This window comes from Sitodiplosis mosellana, unplaced genomic scaffold (assembly GCF_009176505.1).
Source record: "Sitodiplosis mosellana isolate CC-2019 unplaced genomic scaffold, AAFC_SMos_1.0 Smas_scaffold_2, whole genome shotgun sequence".
Classification (NCBI taxonomy): domain Eukaryota; kingdom Metazoa; phylum Arthropoda; class Insecta; order Diptera; family Cecidomyiidae; genus Sitodiplosis; species Sitodiplosis mosellana.
The window spans coordinates 7,636,281-7,655,415 of record NW_022595245.1 but is presented as its reverse complement, the minus strand read 5'-3'; the positions used below and the strand labels follow the sequence as shown (position 1 = coordinate 7,655,415).

Here is a 19,135-nt window from a genome sequence, read left to right as displayed (position 1 = left end):
GAAGCAAGAAACATTTTGAGTATCAAAGTATCCACACTATCCCCAGAGAGAGTATGTGTGTTTGCATGGATGCATTCCACGGAATTCTATGTCGAAATCTTAAAGTGCTTGTGCAATTTATGGAATCAAGTTCAAAGCATTCAAAATTGATTTACATTGAATCAGCGCACACAATTCACTTTGAGCGCACGATCTAAAAACCGAAATGGGTTTGTGTGTTTGTGCAGCAGCAGCAGCAGCCCCAGCAGCAGTAAGTAGTAGAGGCCTTCATGCCAAGTAAAATTTATGATGACAAACGAACTATAATTATACTATAATAGGTAAGACCAAAGTGCCTTGCCATTTCTGTCCTATCGTCAGCATTGTCCTATTCATTGTGATCAAAAATGTCGATATGTGTGTGCCTTAATGTTCGATTGATGATGATAGTGTGAAAAGTTTTTATCGTCCAATGCCAAAGCGCAACAAAGCACAATCACACAGCGAAACTAGAGCAATGTTGCACACAAGAGAGCTGAATAAAGCGGAATGGTGTGCGGTTCAGGCAAAATGTGAAAACAACAGCCAAGCACTCTCTCTCTCTCTCTCTCTCTTTGTCTCCCACTTTCGTACAAACGATGAACTGGAAAAACGGAACGAAAAATTCAGTTTTGCTTTGACATTTAGCCATTCACTTGATGCACTGATTTATTCTCCCATTGTTTACGTGTTTCCCACAGCTGGCAAAATGAAAATGCATTTTCACTCCAAACATATGACTTTGAAACCGCAGCATCGAACACTGCCCCAATGTGCAACCGAATGCCATGGGTTGGCATTGCCATGGCATCGGCAAAACGAAAAGTTTGAATCGATGGAAAAATCACGTCCATAAATCTCCTGTGAATCAGGATTAATTACTACTTCTACAATTTCACACAACTTTTCTAATGCAACTCGATTTTTCAATTTATGTGTGTGCGAGTGGGGGAGAGAGAATGAGACGGAAGGGACGTAGTCTCGAGCAACATTGAGCTCGTTTACAACAATATTCATGTATTATTGGCAACTGGAGAATACAACTTGTATTCCACTATCACTCGAAACTCGAACTCAAAACTTTTCGAGCACACAATCCCTTGCTCGTTCTCCTTCCCTCTCTCTTATTCTCGATTTTTGGGCTATCCACAGTGTGTGAACATTTTGTGCACGGTTGCTTGCCCACCGAAAGGGTGAGTGAGAGACATCGAGAGTGGAAAAGAATTAAAATGTATTTTAATTAGGAAATAAATGATGTTAACCAAGTGCTCGAAAATATTTATTTTAATGTGATCAACTTATATTGGCAAAACAAAAAACATGCAATGTGCAGGAAAAATGGTCAAATTATTTATAATATCACATTTGAACGTTGGCAAGTGAGCTAAAATCACAATGAACCGTTAGCTACAATGTTTCAATTTGTGTTATGCAAACAATGTTCTCTATCCGCATGATGCATTATTAAAAAAGAAAATTCCTCGATCCATATTTCGTGTGCAGCTTATTCAATATGCATCATATTGAGTGGGTTGAAAACCATGTAATTTAATGGCATGAACAAGTTTGCATCTGCACAAAATTATTCAAAAAAAGCATGGCATTTTTCATATTCACAATTACAATGTTGCCATTTTTTTAATAGCTTCAATTTTTTTTTCTTTGCGAAATGACAATATTATGCAATTGTTCGGATAAGTCGTATAAAACTTTGCTCATATTATAAAATTGCATGTATCTCTTGTGGCAAACATAGTTGTGTGACAAATATTCCAGAAGAGTCAACAGCAAGCAAAAAAAAAGGTAGCATTTCACAATGCGTCTTAATCTTGATTGATTCCATTCACATTTCGCTTAAAAAGAAGTACCATTAACTAAGCGCAACATACACACAATTTCAAAATACCGCACAAATAAATGTGCATTCCGTTGTTGACATTTTTTTTGTTGTTGTTTTCATTTTATTTCGTATATAAATAAATTGTTGGCTCTTTTGGCTCAAGTCAAAAAGCTGAATTTGTACGCTAGAAGAATAACAAATTGTATGCGATTTGCCAAGAGATTGTGTGTGTGTGTGTATATTGCCAGTGAAGAGATGAAATAGAGAAATGTGTGCTACCCCATTTCATTTATTTTTGAAATTTGTTTTTCTTTTTCTCCACCGTCTGTCGTCGCATAACGAATGAATGCCATTCGAACTGCATTGCGAATTCGGTGCACAGTGCTGGAAAGTGGGCAACAAGGAGGAACAAAAAAATGGAATGACAAAAAATGCGAAAAAGACGAAGGGAAGAATGCACACTGATCGCCTTCGGAGTCAAAGCAATGCGGACATTTAAAATGGATGTCCTCATAAACATCATACAATAACACCAGTGTATAAAAGATAACACCAGATTTTTCTAATAGCTTCGATGCAATGATACGATACCGCACCGCACATGATGATATGAAACGAATACATTCAACAAGCATATTAGAGAGATTTTTCCGTTTCTTCTAGCTCTTACAAAACGGTACATGACTTTGCATATATGCATATTCAAATGCACATTTACATGTAACGAGAATTCCATTTAATGGAAAATGATGGCATGGAAAGAAAAAATTTATGCGCATCTGTTTACTCAAGCAAAAAATAAAGCGATATGTGAAATCTCAAAATAATAACACTGACTGCAGACAACTAGCCGGATGACAGGAATGGGAGATATTATTTAATGAATAGTACGATGTTGAAATCGAAACACATTATATCGTTGACGTGCAGCCTTAATTCCATCGCAATTGCTTTTCAATGCAAATCCACAAGCAAATCCCAAGCCGTAGCACAATCGATCAGAGAAAACCATTTTTGCTGTAATCATAATGAAACAAAAGACAATGCTGATGCCTGCACAATTTTCCCATAGCCATAGTTTTTTTTTTTCATTCAGCCCGTGGATTATCCCACACATTATACGATACAGCGATGGCAACAGCAAAACACATTCATTGTGCAACATCGTTGACCACACAAATTCCCTATTCTATGAATAGTGGCAGTGATTGCATAATCTGTGCATTTCGTGGTTGTTAGATGCATACTACTATAATAGAATTTTACATGACAAACGAACGTGGGTCAGTCTCACTTGGCCGTTGCACCGTTGAAAGCAAAGTCCTCGGCATACCGAGAGCGAACAAACAGACAGAGTTCGACAGAAAATAAGCGAAAGGGAGAAAACGAGAAATAAAATGGATAGGGAAAAAAGTTGATCCTGAAAACACAACGAATGATTGGTTAAATGGGAGAAAACCGACATAAAAGATGGGTGAAGGTTGTGGAGACGGAACGGCAGAGTCGGAGCGAGGAAAAAAATGGAATTTATTATCAAGAGATAAAGTCAAGCGATCTCAATTTGTGCTGCTTTTGTCCACACTAATTAAACATTTTCAACTCTGCGACATGAATGTCACAAAAGTTTGCTTTTCTTTCTCTCTCGCTAGCTCATCTCGGCAGCTATACCATTCAGTATTCGTGCGCTGCATCCACTCGGTGCTCCTCTACAATTTTATAGCTTTATTTGTTTCGCATTTTCTCTCTGTGTCGTATCTTTTTTTTCTGCCTGTTCATCCTGCTCTCGATACTTTCCCATTTTCTGCTCGCACCCATTCGAATGAGATGAGACGAATGACAATCAAAAGCAAATGATGACGCCACAAGGCCTGTGCGCTCTCTTTCTCTCTCAGATACACATACACACACAACAGCTTTTGTGTATTTACTGCTATGTAATTTCACATTTTATTTTCTTTCCTAACCTCGTACCATGGATTATGTTTTTATTTTCCAGTCGATAAATATAAAAAAAGCGAGACTTGAAATATACACAGGGAGAGAATGAGAGGCACATTGAGAGAGAGAGAGAGAGAGAGATGATGAGTAGGAAAAAATGGGAACGCTACACTCAAACATGGATTACTTGTGTTTGTGCTGGTGCTTTGGGAGATTGACATTCTGTGGTCATTGTAGCGTTTCGGGCTTTTCTATCGAATCTTTTCTCAACATCGATTGCATAAACTGTTCAAGTAGTTGGAATTCTCGTTACATGTAACTGTTTGCAGCACGTTTTTTTTACCTGCCTCTTCACATGAAATCATAAATAGGAATCATAGTTAAAAATGGGTCCTCATCTCCTCTACCGTTTGTGTTTGTAATAAAATCTGTTCATCTTTTTTTCGTTGTCGTTGCCTTGAGTGAAGAGTACGGGCGAATGTTTTTTTTAAAACGGTTGGCGGAAGTAGCAACAACAACTTTTTTTAAGGTCTTTCCGGATGCATGATCCCAATGTAAAATATGCCCAAGACGAATACAAACACACGCCTGCATGATAATAACAATAATAATAATTGAAATTCATCGACAAAATGAAAGTGAATTGATGCAATGCAGCAGTTTGGTTGAACGAGCACATTGAATTTGCTGTGTGTATAGCATAGCGTTCGCTTGTTCTCTGCTCCCGTCGGATATTGGTGCGCATCACCAAACAAACGAGAGATCGTTCTGTGCTTTTAAATTTCATACTGGAATGCATATGCATTCGAAACGAGGGAGTGAAGGAGAGTGAGTCAAAATTAATATTTATTTAAATTGGCATAAAAACATGTAGTGGCAATTATGATTCAAAATTCAAATACCGAATGTAAATGCGCCATGAATCGATTATGAAGATTCGCACATTCTCTCTACTATCTGCCCGTCTGTACTGTGCTTGCGTACAATGTATAAGAGCCACAGCCGAAACCGGAGCTGAAGCTGAAGCGTTGGATATGTCGACCAATGCAAAAGAAAACGTAGAGTAGTCGGTAACACGGTACTCACCATGCAACCATACGGATGCACGAATGCAAGAGTTCATTTTGTGCATTGTGGTGCTCCATGTGTGTGCGCTCATGTATGCTTTTCCACAGTATGTGTGTGTGTGTGCTTCAAATCACTCGGGCTCATCTTGATTCTATCAATGGTATTGCTCATTGAGTAAATTATGACCGAAAATTCATGACAGTCATAATGACTCCATTAAAGTGCACTTACACGATCCGCATGTCTGGAACGCATTTAATGAGCCTATTACGAATTTAATTCGATAAGCCTAAGAATTATACGTAGTACGTATGTACAATTTACCCACTCATTCTATTTCTCTCTCTCTCTCGCTCACTTCACAAACATGAGTGGTCTGCTTCTTAATGTAAAATTTAAATCATTTCACTTGGGACCATTTTCGGCAACTACTTAAATCATGCACAACTTTCGAATATGGTTAGCTGTTGAGATGCAATTCATCTACAAATTCTCAGTAGTTGGTCCGCATTTGGAAAATTCATCATCACCAATGATATATATCAGTAGGTATATTGTATATATGTAGGTTTGTGTATTGAACGAGCTTCTGCATAAAATGTTGTACGTTTACTCGTGGTTTTATACCAATTGAACGCTTCAAAAGAGATCAAATACCAAAGTAAATACCGAACATGTTTGCACTTTGGTGAAACGAGCGCATAAAAATTCCCAGTTTTCACCCCATAGAGAATGAAAATATTTGCACGGTTTTACGAATAAAAAGCGCTCCATTTTTCCCTTTGCATGTGCTCACTGAACCATGGATGAAACAATAGAAAACACAATGTGGTTCACTCCTTCCTTTGCGATTCATTCGAACGATCATCGATACATACAGTGAGTGAGCTCATTCGCGCGACCCACGCGCACGATACATAAATATGCCATAAATCATTTGTAACTGAACGCAAATGATATGCAAATGCAACTTCAAAACGCAAATTATAAACGCAAACCCAACCGAACAATGTTTACAGACGTAATGCAACATTGATTCCCCGGCAGTTTGTACTGCTATGGATGCTTCGCAAAAGCATTGAATAAAAATGATGTTCGTTTTGTGTGCACAATACAGAAAATTGTATTTGAGTGATTTTGATTGTTCTTCCAATGGCAGATTCTACCATATCTATCGGGCATGTTTCAGAAAGAAAATTGTATGTCATAGGAAATAGTTTGAGACTGATTGAAACATTACATCATATAGCCCATAGTTCAGAAACACAAATGAACCCTTTCAACGGCATAAAGACGAAATGCAAGGGGATAACAAAGAAGAATGCGATTTTCAAACTACCAAATGATAGACTTCCGCACGAATTCCTCCTTTCAGTGGAGTTTTTTTTTAGAGTAAATGTTCATTTTTCTGGTTATGCGCGCACTCAAATGCAGTCGACGCAGAAAAATGGATTTCCCACTCACTCTTGCTACACTTTCAAAAAGCGTTGAGCGCTTCCTTTCGGGAAGATCTTGACGTTTGCTTTTTACATGAGTGAAATTGTGCAATGCTGCGACGTCATTTTGGATGCATCGAGCTAAATGCGTCACATCCCAATACGATGAGATAGACACGAGAGCTGGATGTGAATTTTACGAAATATACAAGCTTTTGTAAAAAGAAACCCAGTCTAATCGTTTCAAACGACGATGACATACAAGCAATGTCATACATTTAAGAGGAAAGAGTACTCCCGACATTGATTTTATGTTCTGATTTTAAAATATCATGTGTGCGCTGCTGCTGCTGCTACTGTTCCGAGATGCAAAATTGGAAATGCATGTTATTGTGTGAAAATACCTCACTTAAGTGCATTCAAATACAAGCGGATGTTTAACCTTTCAAAGCGCTCTCGAAAATCTTTTGTGAATCATCGATGAGACCGGGGCAGAGAGATAGAGAGCGAGCGAGTGGGCGAAGGATCCATCGTATTGGGCTTATATATTTTAACGATTTATTTATATCATTCGTGTGTACGTTATAGCATGTTTGCAATTGACACCTTTGGATGTGTGTACGCAGTGAATATTGATGTTAAGTGTGAAATTGATCGACGACATGAACAACGTAAAGGGGCATTGAATGGAAAGGAAAACCCAAAGTGAACCATCCAATGTCTCTCACGCGTATGTGTGTGTGTGTGCATGATTGCCACCCATGTCTCGACACTGAAGTCGACGAAGGCACAAAGTTCAAAAATTATGTGGATGATTCCAAGAAAATGCCATTGGATTTAATGAAATTCTCATCGCGGTTAAAGTATGCGGCCAATCTACAAAATGGCATATCACTTCCCTAACACACTTGAAATGCAAATATAATACCGCTCTACCAGTGGCGCCGCGTGCACACTCTCCCTCCATCCCCACAAATAAAATGTCTGGCTGTTGTACAAGAAGCCATCGTCTTATGACAAAGATAAAACTCATTGAAAGTGAAGTGATTTGAATTTTGTACAGTGCGCGGAAGGAATTCCGCATTAGGTGGTTGTGTCTCTCCCCCTTTCCCTCTTTGTATATAAGCAATGCATAGCCCGCATTATATGGCATTTAAAATCAAAAGAAATGTCTAGTTTGATTGTTTTCATCTTGAGTTTTTGCCATTCTACCATTTTCGATATTCATGCCACTCCGACCACAATTATTCTCAAATGCGTTGTCTTCGTCGCCATCGTTCCCATACTCGCGTGCCTCACACACCTAGTCACACACAATCTTGCCGTTAATGCGGCTTGAATCTCGTTTCGGTCGTCTTTCGTTGTGCTTTATCTGTCGCTACAGGTTACTCGCATACCTTTTCGTGCATCAACTTAAGATGAGCTGACGTTTGTCTTTCGTGTGCCGCCTTTCTATCTCGATACCTCAAAAACTCTTGCGTATGTGTGTGTGTGTGTGTGTATCCAAAGAAAAAAATAACCAGAGAAAAGAAACATCTTTATTTCGGTTCGAATGTTTTATTATGTAAGTGCCAAATAAATCTCGGGCGCGCACACACAGCATTGTGAATCGTATACTCCGTGATTGTCACTCCGGGAGACAATGGGACCGTGCAATACGATAGAGATACCATTCCATATTTGTTCGGTGGGTTTGATGCGAGGCAAAACCAAATCAAATTGGAATTTTTAAAGCCTCCGGAGCCATAGTTGTTATGCAAAACTGTGGAACCGTCACTATGTGTGTGTTTGTGCTTTTTTTCGTTTGTTCCATTGTATAGAGGAGTCGGTTTTTGTGTGCTAAGTATCAAAATGCAAATCCGTCGGAGAATTTGTTGGTTTGATTTTGTATCACATGTGATATGGCAGGCTCAATATAAACACAAAAGGCATGGCACATTTAAAGCAGATGCGAGTGTTTATATGAGCTGCTGGATAAAAGCAACAACAACGACGACGAAGATGACAATGGGAAATAAATGGGGTGAAAATTCAAACAGCAGCAAAATTGTTTTTATTGTTTTTATTATTATCATTCATTTTGGCACTCATACGCATATTTTTGATTACACGTTCTTTTCCCTTTCAATTGTAGCATGAGAAATGCCGTGCACGAGTGAAACAGACGCTGAAAATAAGCATATTTTGACTTGAAGCAGCAGTTTAGTCTCTCACTCACTCACTCACTCATCCACTTTTTATGTATCAATGAAATGCTTTCCATTTTCATTGTGAGCCGCACAGATTCACCGGGATCAATTGGAAGCGACAACATTAAATAATGTGTCCGGTGTGCTCGGCAAAAACGGAGGAAACATCTATATGGCCTGGTATGTTTATTGTTGGATGCTATTTTTCGAATGCTGAATATGCGCTGCGTATTGAGCCGATTCGATGGAGAGGAACAAATTCATGCCCTATATTTAACTTTTATTTTTATCATAAATACGGGGCCTAAAGACCACAGTTGGGCGATAAAAGTGTGCACGAGCAAAAGCTCCAGAGTCTCTTTTTCTCTCACTCGGTATGTTGTGGATGTATGTGTGAGGCGTGTGATTTAGAAAGGGTATTTTACATGAAACGACATTGAAATATAGCCCGCGTTTATTTTAACATTCCCATACATTGCTACTTATCGTAGATTTTCGTGCTGCCATTGATTTTGCCAAGCTCTAAACAAATCAGCATACGAAGCGTATTGCCTCTGGTGTGCGTTTTGAAAACGATACTTTCGCTCTCTCTGCCGCCATGCTTAAAAGAATGATCGAAGTAAAAATTGGTTTAATTTTGCTTCGACAGCGATAAACGGCATGGGGGAGTGGTTGGCAAACTGTTTAAATCAAACGCATTTCAATCGAATGTTACAGTATCGTTACCACTTCGAAATGAAGAGATAAATGATGGCCATTCGAACGACCTCGAAACGCGAGGATTACCGAATGCCAACGAAAATCGATGGCATCATCATGAAAATAAATACGATATATCGATATCGTTTTGTTTTGTTCGACATAATGTGTGTGTGTATGTGTCCCCCATTCGTGAGTCAAATTCGATTTCGTGCATTGAATGTTTATGTCGAGCTGTTTCGCAGCTGACGAGGATAAATAAAACTTTTCCCTTCGATTGTTTGATATCACGAATGTGTGAACTTTGATCAGCGGTTCTTGACTTCTTCTCTTTTACTTTCTTTACTTCGAAAAGGCCCACTCCCTCAGCATTTAATACGAAAATAATCAGATAAGCTTTTTTCCAGCCGCTTCGTAACACGCTTTTAGTGGAAAATCTATACCAATTTTCTTTTTCTCACGTGGCGTCAAGAGAAGGCGTTTTTGAAGAAAAAAAAACGTTTCATCGTGGGATTTTAATAGATTTTTGTGAGGGAGAAGATTAAAATTTGCTGCAAGAGGACAAAGAATGAATGAAAAACGCTGTGCTCCCATTTGAATGCGTCAACTGTGAAAATGGAGAATGCGCCAATTCAGCAACACTAACCTCGGGCGAACAAGCCATAATTTACATTCGAGTAAAAGTTTGGTTCAACCTCAATGACCCTGACCGTAGGGTTTGGCATGCCAACACCGGCAGCATTCAGAAAATAGCGATTATTATTGTAAATGCAACACTGAACAGTGTTCAGTGAACACTGACATGCACTTTTTCATCCATCGCAAACATTATATGATATAATGGGAAATTATACAGCCATAAATACACACAGAAACACACACATTGTGCAGTTTAGCCAGTGGCAATGTGAAGTAAAATGTGTGTACAATTCGCTCGCTTACATTTAACAACGATGATAACCCAGCAATTAAATATACATTTCTTGAGATAGCATTTCATTACACATTCAAATGATGTTTAAAAAATGCACGACAGCATAACTCGATAAATGTTTGCCCTTTGCATGCAAAAATGAGGACCAAAGATCTGACCTGGAATCTCTCGGGCACATAAATTAAGCACGAATGAAAGTTCGTCGGCTCCTTTTTCTGTGTGTGTATGGAAAAAAAATGGGAATAAAGTTTTGTTCGTGTGTCTGACCAAAGAGAAATGGTACGAGTTAATTAAGGGCTGTAGAAAACTTTTGGTTAATAATACTGGAATTGAATGTTAAGAATTGGCTTCAACATTTTGGGTGTTTTTTTTTTCAAGTCAAAGAGGTGCTGAAAAGTTTGACAAGGCCAATTGGAATCACCCGTAGAAAAGGATCCAGATCGGCTGAACAAACTATTTGTGTTAACCGAAATTCCAGTAAGTCAAAGTGCTACAAACTTTCGGTCGGTCGCTTGGCTGACTGAGTGCTAAAACCATTGACCGGAGTTTGTTTTTATTTTTTCTCTCCATACCAGATTCAGATTTTGCTTGTAGTAACACAACAAAGGACACGAAGGCAAATCATATAAATATCCGAACGAAGAAAAAGAGAGAAAGAAAAAAATGTTTTAAAAGAAACACAAAGAAGGTCATTTTCGCATACAATGGCGTCAATAAAATCGGGAGATTTATGTGATACGAAACAATAAAAATGCGGAAAAAGCAGTCGGCCGATTGTGATGGTGCCAAGAAAGAGAGAAGGAGCGAATGCGTCACAAGAAGAAAGTATTTCATGCCTGAACCGAATTCGACAACGACAACGACAACACCAGCAGCAGCAGCAGCAGCAGCAGCCGCAGCAGCAGCAATAGAAACAGAAACAAGAATAATGATGAAGATGCTTCTCTATAGGAAACGTTCTTCATTGTGTGCGTGAGACGAGCGAAAGAGAATACGAACGCTATACCGTACCCATTGGAGATGTGGAGCAGAGAATAACTTATAATTTCCTCTTTTATAAAATTCTTCCCATTGTGCATCCATACACCATCTCACACATACATACACACACCCATATTTGGTTTTTCCTTTTTTCCCTTGCTCAACCTTTATTTCATATCTGTCAAATGCTTTGGCTCTAATGCGTGTTATTAAAGATGAGCACACGATGTGAAAAGGAAAGAAAAGATGCGAAGAAAAAGAAGAAAAAAGTCTATTTTGCTGGCCTATTCCCTTTGGCATTTTTATCCAGTGTTATCATGGCTTGTTTCATGAGTGGGATTGGTTTCGCTTTGGTGTTTGGGGCACGCTTGCTGTATGTATTGCGGCTGTGGCTTTGGTTGCTGTAGTTGCCATTTCCTCCACACTATAATATGTGCTGGTCTATGGATTTGCTTACAGCTCTACATGCGTGGTTATTAGGATTTTGCACAATATTCTTTTGTTCCGAATCGATGGCACATTCGCGCGATTCATCAAGATTTGTAACAAAAGCAAATAAAGCTAAAACCGTACAAAATTATCCATGAATGTGTGTAGTAATTGTATTCGAAAATGGGACAAAACCACAAAAGCAACCATCCATTTTGTTGTGGCGACACACCGAATTTTATTGTATATATGTGTGCAATAAAAGCGAGATGAAAAAGGCGAATTTTTCGCAGAGCGAACGAACGACTGGGATAAAATCGAGCATGAAGAATCAGCGATTCGAATATTAGGTACTCAAACGTAACATTATGGACGAACGTGTATGCATTTCCGAAAAATTATACGAAATCATCAAAACGTAAATCCGGTGGGCTTTTTTGGACTCAGCGTATTGTTACGCGGTGGTGTACCAGAAGACAAAGTTCATCATGGGACTATTTTTGGTTGAACTTTGATATTTGCAATAAAATTTGTAGCACTAAAACCATGGCGTTTATATGAATTTTATGTAGGGTGCTAAGAAGGGCCAATGAAATGAACGAATCGAAATTCCCATTTGAAATGAAAATCCAATTAATTCGACATGACCGTTTATGGTTTTGTTGTTATAGCAACTAGATCAAGCGGCATCACATTACATTGTCTGCACAATTCCAAGAAGGAGAAAGCCAGCCCAATTAAAAAAATTTGATGAGAAAGAGAAAGCTACTGCAAGTGACATAACGACGAGTTATTTTCATGCAATAAAATCTTAACCTAAATTCAGTCATCGGTGTAATGAAAACCAATCGCTCAATTGGTTTTCAACTCGAAAAACCGAAAACTCGATTCGATGCGGCTTTTCATTGTGTGTATGTGTGTCCGTCCTTGGTTCGAGGACATTCAAACGGAGCCACACATTGTGATGAGCATAAAGGAATTCGCAATTTAAAAATGCAATCATCCAGTGATAAGTAGAATGGATTATGTGGTTGAAATTTTCTTTCAGCTCAAGTGTGTGTGTGTCTGTGTTTGAGTGTGGGTGGACCGGAACATCAGTATTTGCGGTCATCAACAACGCAAGGGAATTCAACTTACATCAATCTTTCTCTGATGCTTGCATAAGTTTATACATTTCATGAGTTGGCATAACCAAAACGAACACATGTACCATCCACCAATGGCATCTTCAATCAGTCGTCGCTGCTGCTGCTGCTGCTGTAAAAACGACCATCAAACCCAGACATATGATGAAAATGAGAATTTCTTAATTGAATTTTTCCAAAGTGTAGTTACGATGACTTTTCTAAATTAAAACCCATTCAACTTCAACGAAGTTCATTCTCTTCTTCCAATCGTGAACTATCTCCGCTGCGCCAACCCGTATAATAAACAGAGTTTGCTTTTTATTTGATCATTCTATTTTTAAATTCTGATTTCAAACCCTTTCCAAATGAATGCGACAGATGCAAAATCATGTCGAAGCATGAGAAGAAAACAGCAACAGCAGCAACAGTAGCTCAGATTTAAACCCTGTTCCGAACTTGAATTTGATTTAAACAAATTAAAGAAAAACTCGTAACGAAGACGAGAAAAAAAGCGCACTCAACTAAAATGAAACTTATTTAAGTTTTCACGTTTTCCGAATGAGAGAATTCAAAGGGATGCAAGGAGAAATAAAAAAAATCAAATTTGGGATAGAAAAAAATATGAGTAAGCTGAGCTTCCTTTGCATCCGAGTTTCTGCTGTGAGTGCGTTTTTCGTGTGCTTCCGCGACGTTCGATCCGACGATAGAGAGTGGAGAAGAAAAAGGAGACATGGAGGTAGAGAGAGAGAGAGAGAGAGAGAGAGAGAGACCGAATCAAAGTAAGAAACCAACGGCGGAAACGGATTCAATGAAGGAAATGTAGAAAAGAAATTTCATTTGGTTGAGAGAAATAGAGAAAAATTGAAAAATAAAAATGGGTCGGATGACCGGGATAAGGAATAAGGGAAAATCGAACAAATTACGTTTGACGCTGGAAAAAAAAAGACATCATTCAACAATTGAATATTAAAATCGTTTTATTGTTTTTTTTTTCTCCCATTGCCTCCAATTGCATCGAGTGCGTGTGAGCACTGATCTGGTGGCAACCGCATTTTTATCGCTGTTCATTGAATGCGCTTCTGCGAAGGGTGTACAATGTACATAACGAACAAAAAACGGGTCCATCCATTAAAATGATCAATTTTGATAGATACACAGAATACAAAAGCACGCAATGGATTGCAAATTATTATCGAAATGGTTGAAACAAAAACAAAAGCCAGACTTTTGACAAAATGGAAATTCGAGCGAGAGAGAGAGAGCGAGTAAAACGGGATCCCATCAGCATAAAATGCAAATTAAGAGAGAATAAACATATTTTCCTCGATTTTTTTAGTATCCTCCGTAAACACGACTGGCACCGAATAGCAAAACTCTTGTATGTTGCAGTGGAAAATCCGTTGGTTCAACTTTTCGAGCAGCCGAGATGCTGCAACAACAGTAAAATTAGTTGTAGCAACAACTAACAACGGCCCAAGTTGTATTAAGAGAAAATTCTCTGGTTTAACATTAAAGAATGCGAACAGAATTGTCGTTGCAAACTGAACGAAAATGACAGAGTTTGTGCGGTAATTAGTGAAGGAAAACTTTTCCCTTATGTATCCCATTTACTTTTCTTTGACTGTGTCTGGATTCCTATCATATTTTCCTTCCTCTCGCATATCTCGCTATCACTCGCTCTCTCACTCGATGCCAAATGCACTGAATCGTCTGGCACACTTGAAAATCATACAAACTAATAACAATTCGTAGACATTTCTTGTTCTTATAAGCCACTTTTTTACGATTATCTCTTTCGTCTTTCTGGTGTTGGAAAAGTTTTTGATTTTCCTATTTTAATGGTTTGATTTGTGTTTGATCGTTGCTTTTGACAGGTAATTTTGGAAAATTCAATTACCCAACAAAAGAATGAAACCGTTTGCGGCTTCAATCAGTCAATTCCGAATGATGCGGAATATTCTGAAGTGAAAGTCATCAATGGCACAATTCGTCATAGTCATTGTCATTTCCGTTGTTGAGCGAGTGAAAATTTCGCAGCATTAACAGATGGAATGTTCAATTGGTGTATGAAGAGTTACCTCTGCCAAAATACATGTCTTTTTTCAAATCGTTCATTTGAATGTTTTTGGGCTAACGAATGCGCCTAAAATCCAGCAGCCAAACTGTCACACGGTTTTCGGGGCTGAGTGTCGATTCAATTGTGATACAATGACAAACGAGGGACAACGGCGCTTAAGGGCCCGTTAATCCCATTCTAGTATACTCAAATTCACTGCATGAACGATGACCAAGTGTCCAAGTGTATTGTACAATCAATTGAGCTGTCCAATTAATTGAAGAAAAAGAAGGAAAGTTGCGTCTGGATTACTTGTGTCAACTCCATCACTGAATGTGCCTCGTATTAGCCGTCAATATGAGGGTCGGTTTGTTTGTTTTGAGCTCGACGACCAATTTGGTTGGAGAAAAAAAAAGAAACAAATGTGACAAAATAACGAAATAAAAACGGTTTGTCCCATTGCGAAATAAAAATAAACACCATATTGATAGCCCATCCCAAAAAAATATAATATATACCGTGAAAATTGTTTGGATTAGAACTCACCTTTCTAGCCGAGCAAATACTGACGTTTATTTTCGTAATTTTCGCTATTTTTCCCTTGTTCGTGCTATCACACACACAATTATACAACAATCGAATCAAAACCTCTCTTGAATTTACTTCGTAACAATTTGGAAATTTGGCTTATTTAACAAATGTTCAAAAATTCGTTTGGAAAATTGTTCTCTTTGCACACTGACCTTGGGTCAAACCACACATAAGGTGCACCCAAATGCACGCGTAAAATGCACACCAATTTAAAAGTGTTTCAGAAACCGAATTCAGACAATCTGATAAACCAATCAATAAATCCATAAAACTTTTATCGCAAAAGTAAATTTTTCGTTTCCGTAACAAGAACTTCCGTTTCTCACACTTTTTTCATCACTCGCTATTTTTGTTATCTATTTCAATCAAACTGGGAGAGTTGAATAAGTTGACAAACAGTTGAGCGCGGCTGAAACAAAATTCGACAAACGAACCGATCCGATTGATAGTCTCTGTTGAACTGAATCATCATCCAACTGAAGATTTTCCCATCACATCGCAACGGTGCGTGTGTTACATAGAGAGAGAGACTGTTTCTGGAAAATGTTCGACTGAGAGAATGAGAAATGTTGTGAGAAGCGTCCAAAAACCAGCGAGAGATACGTAAACACCATTGATAGCGTGCAACGATGTGTTGAGCAGAGTGCCGAAGTGGAGAAGTATATAGATGTTTTGACGCTCACTTGCAGAGAGAGCGAGAGAGAGAGAGAAAGAGCACCGGACTGTCGTTATGTATTGAGAAAATCACATCGTTGCGCATCGTAAACAGATTCACATTTTCCAGTTTCCATTCCATGGAAAATGTGCGCAAGAGAGAGAGAGAGAAAACCGGAGAATCGGCAACATGTGATTCAGAGATGAAGGTGCGTACAGCTTCCAATGGTTTGTTTTCATTTTTTTTGTTTTTGTTTTGCAAGTGTCGGATTCATGCTCGACCGAAGAAGGGGTGTACAAAGCTGAAAGGTGTGCTTTTGAAAGATTCTAAGCCGTTACTGTCACCAACTTACCGTTTCTTAACGAATTTTTCTCCCATTTGCTTGATACTTTTGCTGATCTATTTAGATCTATTTAGAAAATAAATCTATTTAGGAAAGAAATAAAAAATAGCAACATCTCGTTGCTAGTCAATATAAAATTATCAGATGATCAAGAAACAAAAACACAATCCGGTCTTCTTTTTTTTTCAATTAAAAAAATCTAAGATTTAATGCCAATGGACAGAAACAATTTAAGCTTAAATGTAAAAAAAAGATTAAAATGTATTTCGTAGAGAAATGCTCTTCACAACAGTGAAATAAATCTTAAGACACTAGAACAACACCACCACCGTAGGCCCACATAAAAACTACTCTATTAAGAAAAACGTGTTTTTTGAGTGCCACTCACGTGTTAACAACAACAGAGACAAACAAAACGAGCTACTCTATTAATTCTACATCTTGATGCAATTTGTTACAATGATTTTTTTTCCTCATCTAGCAAAACAAAAAACAAATTTGAATATCTCGTGTTAACGCACTTCTTCATTGAAATTAAAATGTCAACGAAGTAATGGCATGCCATTTGAGGCACACAATCGAAAAAAAACCATTATTCGATGTACAGGTAAAAAAAAACTTAACAATAATAAACGATCGCATCTAATGCAAATTAGGTAGTTCTATGCCATTCAACTAGACTCTAATACTAAAACTAATGATTGATTGAATAATTTAAAATTCAAATTTTGGTCGATTGTTTTAAGAGTTCCTGAAATGAACGAAGAGTTATATTAAAAGTCAATATCACAGTTGCATTAGCAAGGATCGTTGTAGATTCGTACTTGACGCGTTTTCTTCCGTTGTGAGTTCCCAGTTTTTTTTCTTTTTTTTCAAACTTTTCTGTTTTTCATCATTCGATTTTTCGTTCCTTGGATTTTTCTTTGTTAATGTGAATTGAAAGCGGTGGCAAATTAGCACGCAGCAATTTCAGCCGTTTACTCTTCTCGACTTTTTTACTCGGCGAAGCGCGGCCCGGTTTTGTGGTCGATAGATTTTCAACGCTCTGTGCAATCATATCACCTTTACCGAAATATCTTGGCATTGTGAAATCGGCTTCGGTGGCTCGCTCTTTATTCGATGTTTGAATACTGTACAAACTTACTGATTCTTTGTACTTTTCAATGGTTGGCGTATCTACAAAGTGTTTCGGCAGCGTTGTATACGATATGGATGGTATTTCCGGTGTCATACTAATCATATTTGAACTGCCGGCTATCGTAAAAATGTCCGTTTCGCTGGCCGGCCGAAATGAAAAGTACGGCAAACTTTGAATCGTTCGCAAACGTTTATTCAAAATTGGTGTCTTTATTCCAACACTACTGGATTCCTCTTCTGAATCAACACCACCGTCGGCATTGTCACTTGACGTGGACGGTGTATTTGTCCTAATTATCGGCACCGGTCGCAAAATCAATTCATTCGCTTTCTCATCCCTTCGCGATGATTTGCTGGCTGTTTTGCTAGCACCTTGTTGCTCTTCTTCCGAGTTTAATTCGATTCCTGTGGGAAATGGAAACAAATGAACGGCAAAAATGTAACTAAACTTTTGGAAAGGTGGTTTTTTTAGCAATAGCTATTGATTATAATTGTCTACACATCTAGATTTAAAACGGATAATTTATTTTCGAGCAATGAATATAAAAAACAAATTGGCAAACAATATTGAAAAACAAAGAAAAAAAAACACATTACTTTTGAATGAAACAAAAACTACTGGATGGAATGCAAATTATTGGCGATGTCGCTACAGTTGGATGATGCGCATGATGAAGGTTTAGTTGAAGCAGAAGGAGGTTAGTCTAAAATGCCAAATGATGACAAAAGACAGCCAAAACAAGAAAACAAAGAAGAGAAAAGCATCTTAATTTGAGAGAAAAAGACGTAAATGGTTTTTTTTCTTCAAAAATTCTACAGCAATTCTACGAATAAATTTTATTTGTATGTAAAAATCAAAAAAAGAAAGTTAATAATAAGCGTTGTATCAATTGCATTCATTTCATTTTATTCATATTGATACGTATTTTTTTCAACAGGTTCACATTGATTTCACCATCATTTTACGTTGATTCAAGACGTCTAGATATTCATCAGATCTTTGACTCGACAATATACTGAATTGGTCTCTCATTGAATTAAGCGATTATTATTCGTATTTCATTGAAACATTAGAAACAATTCCATTTTCAAAATCCGTAGACAAAGATAAGACTTAGGTTTCCATAGCACCGGAAATTGAGATAATAGCACAGAATTCAACAACATTCACACATTTAAATGCAGATATGATAAATGATTCTCTGGCACCGTGCTTGTGTATGAGCATGAGTCTGTGTGGTTTCATTTCACTTTTGAACGAATTTATTTCTCTCGTCCTCTAGATCTTTCTCTCTCTCCCTCTATCTTTGACTCATCGTAAACTACGTGTTTCAACTGCTTGAAAACAATTACTCATATCAAGTGTATCAACCGGTATAGAGGCGGTTGATGTGTTAAGTAGAGCTGTAATTTATGCGACATTCACTATCTCTATATATAGAGATATCAGAGAACGAAATAAATGTTCTCGAAATAACCCGAAGGCATGTTATAAAATTGTTTGGAAGAATTGTAGGCATTGTTCAATTTTTCGCTGTTTACTCTCCAGCTGTCGTAAATTTAGCATGAATTCACATAATGTTTTGCATTGACGATTGACCTTGAACGAAGTATACACACAGCGCAGTGAGTCGACACGACACACAAAGAGAGAGAGAGAGAGAGAGAGAGAGAGAGAGAGAGAGAGAGAGAGA

At 37.9% G+C, this 19,135-nt stretch overlaps 2 protein-coding genes across 7 annotated transcripts in view; both read right to left on the bottom strand.

Annotated features, from left to right (window-relative positions):
• Nucleotides 1-15,768, bottom strand: part of LOC129565474 (dual specificity protein kinase splB) — a 118,253-nt gene extending 102,485 nt beyond the window's left edge. For both annotated transcript variants that reach the window (XM_055440423.1, XM_055440425.1), the window contains exon 1: nucleotides 15,262-15,768. The gene's annotated coding sequence lies outside the window, so the exon portion shown is untranslated. The remainder of the gene's footprint in view (nucleotides 1-15,261) is intronic.
• Nucleotides 15,769-16,481: 713 nt separating this feature from the next.
• LOC129565454 (uncharacterized) overlaps nucleotides 16,482-19,135 on the bottom strand; it is a 14,640-nt gene continuing 11,986 nt past the window's right edge. For 3 of the 5 annotated variants that reach the window (XM_055440396.1, XM_055440398.1, XM_055440397.1), the window contains one exon: nucleotides 16,482-17,846. In XM_055440396.1, coding sequence (XP_055296371.1) covers nucleotides 17,197-17,846 — 650 coding nt within the window. In that variant the 3' untranslated portion in view covers nucleotides 16,482-17,196. The remainder of the gene's footprint in view (nucleotides 17,847-19,135) is intronic. The other 2 variants (XR_008687616.1, XR_008687617.1) reach the window with 1 other exon arrangement.